The sequence below is a fragment of the Phaethon aethereus genome (assembly GCF_964289735.1).
Source record: "Phaethon aethereus genome assembly, chromosome: 16".
Taxonomy (NCBI): Eukaryota; Metazoa; Chordata; class Aves; order Phaethontiformes; family Phaethontidae; genus Phaethon; species Phaethon aethereus.
In genome coordinates, this window is record NC_138592.1 from 15,648,072 (window position 1) to 15,656,682 (window position 8,611).

The window sequence follows — 8,611 nt, forward strand, 5'->3', positions numbered from 1 at the left end:
TAGCAGGGAAAACGCCCAGGCCCAGTACGGCCTGGCTTGAACGAAGGTAGGCACAAGCAAGCACTTGCGAGTGAACACTTTATTGCGAGCACAAGGGTGTAAGGTCTGTCCTTGGTGCCTGGTGGAGCTGCCCAGGGGCTCTGCACCTCTCTTGCCACACGCCTCCTCAGGACGTCGTCCACAAGCCTCCCAACTAACGCCCTCGCTTCTCATACGGGCTGCTGGGGCTCGCCTCGGACAAGTGCGTGACGCGCACCGATCTGCGCCGTGCTCCTGTCTGGGCAGGCGGCTTCGGACCTGCTGGGGGGACGGGCTGTCTGGAAACGCGTGCACCCGTGGCGGGGAGGGCGTTCTCAGCGGGACAGCTCTCCTTTCCATCTCGTGGTCTTGGCGGTTCTGCTACACGGCTTCCAAAATGAACTTTGGGGGTCCGTGCAGTTTGGATGCCCTCCCTGGCAGCCGTGCGGCTCAGTCGCAAGTCATCGGCAGCGGTTGTGTTTGCCAGTGGTTGCGACACAGGCAGCTTTGCTCCCTTGCTTGCTGCCAGGCTCCGCTGTTCAGACGCTCTGGGCAATCCTCGTCCTTCTTCCCCACCCTGCCTTGAGAAAGGTGTCTGGGGTGGCTGCGGCTGCCTATTGGAGACATTTCCCCTGGGAAGCTCCAGGATTTTGGAATCGCTGCAGCAAGAGTGTTGTTTAAACGGGGAAGCCACAAAGGATTCCATGGTGCAGCAAACACCGTCAACAACTTCTCTGGTGAGCCTGGCAAGGGAAGCCTCTGAAAATGCTCCGTCGGAAGCTGCCATTTCCGCCTGCCCCGATTTCTCTTCCTCCCATTTGCCCACTCGGCTGGCTCCTTCGGCAACAGGCTGCTCCTTCCGCCTGGCTGCCGGCCCTGGCTCGGACGCTTTGGGTGTGCTGGACGCCAAACGGTTGCCCAAGCTCTCCAACACGCTCGCTGCAAGCTCTTTGGCCAGCAGGGCAACCTCCTGACAGCAACCTGGAGGAGAAGTCGACGGCTCTGCTCTTCCGGCGCTGCCGCTCATTGTTCCTCTGATCGCCAGGGCAGCCCTCCTTAAAACCCAGGCACACTGATCCCAAGGAGCCTTCACCCTCTCAAACACCTCCTCCACCACAGTCTCAGCCACCTCTCCAAGCTTCTGGGCTCCTGCTGCAGGTTGTTGTGCAGAGGCAGCTCGGAACCCGCTGGCTGCATCGCTACTGACCCCCCGGGGCAGCTTGGCACCTTCCTGTCCCAGCTCAGCTTGGGAGCAGGTTTGGCCCTCGTCGCAGGCTGCTTTCACTCTTCTGCATCGCCCCGATTTCAGGGAGTCCTTTCTGCTCTTGGGCGGAGGTGAGCAAGATGGCTTCCGAGGGCGCAGCAGCCACTCTGCCAGGCAAGATGTGTTGCTCGCTACCAGCGGCTTGGGGACGTCCTTTAATTTGGGCAGCTCTTCCCGAAGCCTTTCCTGAAAGGAGACAGCAGGTTGTGGCTCGCTGTTGCCTGGACAAGCGCTCACGCCCCTGCGCGCTGAGGCTTCACGCGGGCCCGGGCCAGCGCTCTGCTTCAGCCACGCGTCGCGGGCAGACGAGAAGGGCTTCCCTCCGGCCTCCCCGTGCTTCACGTGACCGTCCTGCCCGTGCCCGCCCCAGCACCCTGCGCTAGCTCGGCTCCGAGCCGGCTGGTCCTGGCCCCGCCACAACGCCCGGCCCAGCAGCACAGCCCTCGCCTCTTCTGCGCCGACCACCTCCCCGAGATGCGGCAAGTAAAGCCCCAGCCCTCGGCAGCGCGCCGCCGGCCGCTGCCCGCCAACACTGAGCTTTGCCTACCTCTTCTCGCCTCGACCTTCTCTCTGCCTCCAGCTTGAGCCTGGCCAGGTACTCCCTGTACTCATTGAACTCCTTCAGAGTGCAAACCACCTGCGGAGAGACGAGGGCAGAAATGCCCCGAGTGCTGTCAAGCCAGCTACGCAGACTGCCTTCCCCGAAACGGCCCGAACCCAGCGGTTCGGAGGGCAGCTGCTCCCCTGCACACCCGCCCTCTGCGCTCGGGGAACCCCGCTCGGAGGGAAGCCTTTTTACCAGTCCGACGACGTCCAAACCTACTTTGCCGTCGGCGGTGACGTAACCCCCTCTCTTCAGCCTCCGGATGTTGACTTTGCGCTTGTGGTACACCCGCAGGTGCGGGTCATGCAGGCTGTTGTACTCTGTGCGCGTTAGGCGACAGTAGGGATCTCCCAGGTCAAAGTAGCACGAGGGCCGGTGAAGCTGTAAGAGGGATGTTCCGGACTAGGAACGGGGCAGCAGAGCGCAGCAGAGACGAACGCACCCCCGAGCTCCTCCCTCGCGCAGGGCGGCATTTCCAAACCTCCGAGGTACAGGCTAATCCCGGGCTTACTTCCCACCCAGAGGAAAGGTCTCTCTACTTCCGAGACTCTCCAACGGAGAAGCGGCCCTGTGCCCCCATCCTCCGTCTGGGGGCTGTCTACTGTTGCTGTAGCAATACAAGGAGCTGCGTACTGCGGGCGTGAGAGGGCTGTGCCCGGCGCTGCAGCTGGAAGGAGCTAAGCTGAAGCGGTGCCTACAGCCGGGTCTTTTCCTCGGGCAATTCAGTCCGATTGCAAAATGGGAGGTGCCACAAGCCGCCCTTGTGGAAAGGGAAAGGTAGTGGGAAGAGCTGACTCCAACACTCTTCTCCATCCACCTCTGGCCAGCCTGGAACTACGGGCAAGTCCTCCTTCCTCTCGGCACCACGGAGCCAGGCGCTTCCCTCGGCTCCCCAGCCCTGTCCAACGCAAGGGCTGCAGCTGCCGCTGTACGGCAGGTGGCCACGAGGGCTTCTCTGCGTGACGGGGACCCCGCCAAAGAGCAGAGCTTTTCTACCCCTTTCTACTGCCTTTACCTTTTCCCCCAGCTTTGCCCTGCAGAAGACAGGCTTGCAGCCGGGCGGCATCGGGACCTTGAACCCGAGGGGGAGGTCCAGCAGCCTAGGGTCCATCAGCCCAGCAGCTCCTTCTCCCGGGTCCCGTCTTCTGTGCCCGCACTAGGAAGACAGAGACAATCAGGCGCTAGCTCGACAGGCCTCCTGCACGGCCCTTGCAAGACAGGGCACGTCCCCAGGGCCCGGAGCAGCCCCCCCATGGCGCAGGCTCCCTGGCCCAGCCCCCTCCAGCGGCCCGCTGCTCACCTCTCTCCCCTTCCCTGGTGCGCTCGGCATTGCGTCTGCCTTTCGGACGCCAGCAGCGACACGGCGCTCCATGGCCTCTTCCAAGAGCTCTCCTGGAGCTGCGACCCTGCGCTGGCACCTCTCGCTCCAGAGGCACCCAGCTGCGGCCGCCCCAGCCGGTCCCCCAGCCAGCAGCTATAGAGCGCAATCGCGCATCGTTCCATCATCGCGTTGCCACGTCGCCACATTGTCACCTCACTGGGTTGCCGAGACGCCGCCCGGCTGCTGTCCACCGGGCGGTGGGGCGGGCCCGCCTGGAGGCCTGTTTGGACAGGCCCGAGGGCCACCCGCTCTTGCTGACCGGGCTTTGAGAGGCCATCTCCACAGGCCCCTTCCCACCTCGACTGTTCCGTGCTTCGGTGAAGCCAAGCCGGCATCCTCGCCCACCGGCAGGAGACGCAAGGGACTGCCGCACCAAAGGTGCTCGGGCTTGGCTCGGGTTTACCCCCTTTTCCTTTTCCGACCTCTTCCCTGTCACGGGCAAAGCAGCCTCAAGTCGGGGACTTGCGCTGAAGAAGCGGATGCAAACTGACCAGAATAAATGTAAGCTGGGAATGAGAAGAAAAAAAATACATCCATGAACGACCTCTCCAACGGGAGCAGCGGGAAAAGCAACTCAGTGAGATTTAAGGCAGATTTTCATCATTCTATAAAAGGGACTGCTCTACCTGCGGCATGCATAGCGCTGGTGAGTCTCTTCCAATGTGTCCACACTCGCCTGTGTCTCTGTGAATCACCAAACATCACCATAGTCAAGTCACCTGTTTAGGGCCCCTGCATTGCCTATAGCCCGAGCCCCTCAGCGTTACCTGAAAACCAGCATCGAACAAAAACGGTTCTGAAAATAGCCTAAAGCACGCTTAATGCTTTAGGAGAAATCCGAGCTGTAGCCGCAACTAACGTTAACATCGCAGCTCCAAAAGCAGGTGTGAAGGGAAGCTACAGCTCTTCTGCAAGAGCTCTAGCCTTAGCTTCTACTCACCGGTCAGTGGCAGTCTTCGTTGCCAGGAAATGACGGCGCAAGGTTACCGCCTGGCACCACAGGCCGAGGAGACGGTCATCTTCACCCCTTAAGTAGCTGTCATAAAGCTGAACGTGCAAAGACAAAAAGAAATGCCAAGTCAGCCTTCGCTGCCACTGCACAAGTCTCTCTACACAGGAGAGACTACAGCCACCATCCCCAGGTCTCCTTTAGCAACCACTGCAACAGGGGCATCAAGGGCTCAGGAGCCACCACAGAAGCATCCTCAGCAGACCTGCCACCTGACTGCCAAGAAGGGAACGTCCACGCTCCTCCTGCAGGAGTGGACGGCAGCAAAGCAAACTGATCACGATTCCTCCTCTCGCCTTGCCGAGGTGTCCAGCGGTCGTGGTGGAGGAAGACAAAAACAAGCCCCTCCGAGACCCGCGTCAGATTTCCTGCCAACAGGCTGTTACGGGAGGTAAGGGAGGCCTGCCTTGTTCTTCTGCTGGCTCCTCTGAACCTCAAAGCACACAGTCCTCTCTGGTCTCCACTGCTCTAGATGGACACTCCAGGACTATTAAAAAGACGAGCGGTCCTCTGTGACTGCCCTGCAGTGCCCAGCAACAGCAAGCATTTGCCTCCAAGACCGAGCAGTACGCTCACAGCAGGTGGGCATCTTCCATCACCACAATTTGCTGACACTCCTCCATCTCACACCCCTGGCTTCTGCTCGTCAACACCAACACAGCCTCAACAGAGCCACAACCTTCCCACAGCAAGTCCTCTAGGCCACAAATAAAATGCACTTGCATTCCACCCTGGCATCGCCCGTGACGCTCCCGTAGCCGCTCCTTACCTCACGTTCAGCGCGCCGTTCACTCTCCCTCAATTCCAGCTCCTGCCGGGCCCTCATCCAATCCGCCGTCAGTTCTCCAACATCTTCTCTGAGGGCTGAATTAACCTCATTCGCTTTATCGAGGTGCTCCCGCAGGACAGTGTTCACTTTGGCCAGGAAAACCTTGGAAAGGGAGAAACAGCAATGAGGCCTCTGAACAACTGCTATCCACAAGCAGCATCCCCGTCATTTCCCAGCTCCCTCCACACAGACTTTGTTGTCAAACCGAGAGGCAGTAGAAGTGCTTTCTAGCATTAACTGAGAGCTCTCTGTGAGGGCAAACTCATTTGCTTAGGCTGGAAAGGGTCCTTTGGAGGTCGCCCGGAATAGCCCCCCGCCCAAAACAGAGCTGTTCGGCACACACCCCTAGGACTGCCCCACGGAAAACAGACTGTGGACCTTTCTCCTTTCAAAGCCACTTGCCCAGCCGCTTCCCCTGGGGTGACCAGGTAGCACTGACGGGTTTCCCCTCACTTCCACGAGCATCCAGGGTACCAAGTACCACTCCTTCCTGGTACCTTTGCTGCTCCTCTTCCCACTGAAGCAGTGCTTTCTCCAGGCTGTGCTCTTCGGCGGCTTCCCACCTGCCTGCAAGGGAGCCCTGAAGGAGAAAGGACATGTTTAGTCAAATTCTCCTGTTCCCTTCGCTCCCGTCAGCACCCATCGCTTTCCCCTCCCTTTGTTGGCTATCATCTCAGGAGCTCGGGGCTCCTTCCCGGCGTAACGGTGTCGTGACTACGGACAGGAAGGGAGGGGAGGGGCGTTACTAGCTAATGGCAGCAGCTCTCCTCAGTCTCCCACTGTTGCACTCTCACAGCGAGGCATCCTCAGCTCATGACCGCGAGCGCTCACTTCGACCCGAAGCCCGGGAACGCTCTCCCACTCTCCTGCCCTTCGTTCCCTGGGTTCACTTTAGCCGTGAAGCGGAAAGAAAAGCGCAGAGCTGGCTCTGCATGTGGAATGCCAGCATTCTCGCCTTCCAACGTGCCATGTTTCAGGCGGCTCTTTTTCAGGGACAGCCATGTAGCGTACCAGGCAGCACAGCCCTCTCCCGAGACCTAGGACAAACGCTGCTCCAGCAGCAAAGCCCTCTTGCACGCAGCTAAAAGCCTTCCTGACAGGCTTTTCTGGATGGGCATTTCTGCGCCTACCGGCTGCTCTATGAGCGGCAACCAGACAAACCACCGACGGGCAACCGTACAGCGCTTCCTTCCAGCCTCAGGTGGCAGAACCTCGTTTTCCTCTGCCCCGGCTTCGGGGAGCTTTGTGCTGTCTGCGTCAACGAATGCTACGCAGGCGACCTCTCGTCCGCAACCTGCACACTCACCCCTGCTGCTCCCGCTCGCCGCTCCAGCTCTCGACACCGAGCCCGGTACTGCAGGACCTGGATGGGCACACGCAATGGCCATGAGCGGCTGCAGCCTGTGAGGGGCTCGGCTCCTCCCGCCCCGGCTTTTCTCCCGGTCCCGACAGCCCCAGCACCGGGCCCTGCCCGGCGCTGCCCACACGGGCAACAGGGAGCCGTGGCGGCCCGGGGCAGCTCTCGACACGGGCCGGGCAGGCGCCCGCGTTCCTCACCTTCGCCTGTAGCAGCCGCACCGGCACCGCTTGGCGCTGCCGCGCCTCCTGCGAGCTCTGCAGCCGGCGCCGCAGGGAGGCCTGGCTCCGCGCCGCCATGGCCCCGCTCGCCCGCCGGGCCCGCCGCCCGCGGGGCTCCGCCACCTGACGGGCCCCGCGGCGGGGGCCGCTCCGCGGCCGGCCCCGGCGGACCGAGCTCAGGCGGCCCCGGGCCGCGGACTGGCGCCTGCCGGGCCGGGTGGAGCGGCTCACCCTGCCCGCCGGGCGCGACCGGGAGCCGGGCCGGGGGCCGGGAGCGCCGGGCTCGCTCGGGGCCGCTCTGTGGCAGCGCTTCCCTTCTCGCTCCTCGCTGACGGTGCCGCGCCGGGCTGCGGGGCTGCCGCGGGGGAGAGGCCGCCCAGGCAGCGGTTTGCTCCGGCGCGTTCTGCGCGGAGACCGTTACCGGCCGCGGAGAGCGCTGCGGGCAGCCCCTGGCACCGGGGCGGCGATGGGGCGTGTGGGCACCCTGGGGCCGGGGGGCTGGCACCGCGGCGGCACGGGGAAGCTCCCTCGGCCAGGGCAGCCCGCGGAGCAGCGGCAGCTTTCGGCTGAAAGCTCAAGCTTCAGCCCTTGGCTGCGCTGGAGCAGGAGGCCCCGTCTGGTGCGAAACCCAGAGCTCCGCGGGTGGAGTCGCTGGCGCTTCGTCTCCCCGGTTGCAGCACGAACGGGACGGGCTGCAAGCAGAAAAGAGAAAACACGCTGTGGCAGACAGAACTGCAAACCCACTGCCAGGACAGCCTGCTCTGTGACTGAAGCTCGCTGTCAGCAGCTCGTGAAGAAAGACAACAAACACACACGGCAAGCGGGGCTCAGTCCCCTTTGCCCAGACCAGGCTGTTACGTGGATTCCCTTATCCGCCACTCAAGCCCTGAGGCTGCAGAGCTTACACTTACTTAAGTAACGCTTAATTCCTGCGCTTGCGAGCTAATCAAGAAAAAGGGCTAGTTCCCTGGCCAGGGTGCTCCTCCTCCCTGCTCTGGCACGCTGCGGGCGTCCCCCGCATCTCTCTGGGAAGCGCCACAGCCTCAGCAGTCCGGCTGCTGTTGGATCCGCTCCCAATGAGAGGAGGGGTTAAGGGAATCTTAGCAGTTAATTAGTAGATGAAGCTTGAAATCTTGTTAGCTATTGTGTGAAGTAGTTAAAGCAGGAGAACTGTAGTTCCTCCCAAAGACAGGTCCTGATAAACTGAAAGGAGCAAGAAGATTTGTGGCTCCTCACAAGGACGGTCCCTGATAAGAATTAAGAACTTACCTCAAGAAACTAGCTCTGCGGTTTGGATAGAAGCCAAAAAACAACGGAGCCTGCGCAAAGTCAAAAGGTTACTAGCGGTGATGAAGAGGAACCACCGGCCTTCATCCCCACGACCCCCGACGACCACCACCAGGAGGCAACACGCAAGCGCAGATGGGAGGAGAACTCATTTTAATACGAAGCGGGGATAGATCATGCATATGTATAGGTATATTGCTAAACTTTATGTATATGCAACACTTTGCTGTATATATTTGAAGTAAGTGCCGCGTTGGGCACGCACGGTTTTTGGTGGGACTACCCCCCGTGCTGCCCAGCGCTGAATAAACATACCTACTTTACAATCTTATGGATTGTGGAGTCTGTTTTCCGCACGTCACTGTCAGGTGCCCTGGCCCTTGACCAGTTGTAGAAGGTGGAGGCTCATGTGCCTTCAAGACTGGGAAGACTGAATACATGGCTTCTGTCTCTTATCTGCAGTTATCTTCTGTGGTGAGCATAGGGTGCAAGAAGGAGCTGAGGCCAGCCATGACATCAGTGGGAAGTGTGTCTGTGAGCTTCTGGGGACCATAGGAATGACGGGTGGCTCCAGCCAGGAAGAGGAAGAGTGCTGCCATCCAGTGGGGACTTCTGCCCCAGTGGCACCAGGACTCTATAAG

The 8,611-nt window shown here is 60.9% G+C and overlaps 1 protein-coding gene across 1 annotated transcript; it reads right to left on the minus strand.

The window, feature by feature from the left end:
- Positions 1 to 394: 394 nt before the first annotated feature.
- Positions 395 to 6,761, minus strand: LOC309410735 (uncharacterized protein; the record flags this gene model as incomplete). Its single annotated transcript, XM_082007181.1, has 5 exons — positions 395 to 2,288; positions 2,902 to 3,042; positions 5,046 to 5,207; positions 6,412 to 6,468; positions 6,663 to 6,761. 5 exons carry the CDS (start codon positions 6,759 to 6,761, stop codon positions 1,662 to 1,664), a joined length of 1,086 nt encoding a protein of 361 aa, XP_081863307.1. The 3' UTR covers positions 395 to 1,661.
- Positions 6,762 to 8,611: the final 1,850 nt, after the last annotated feature.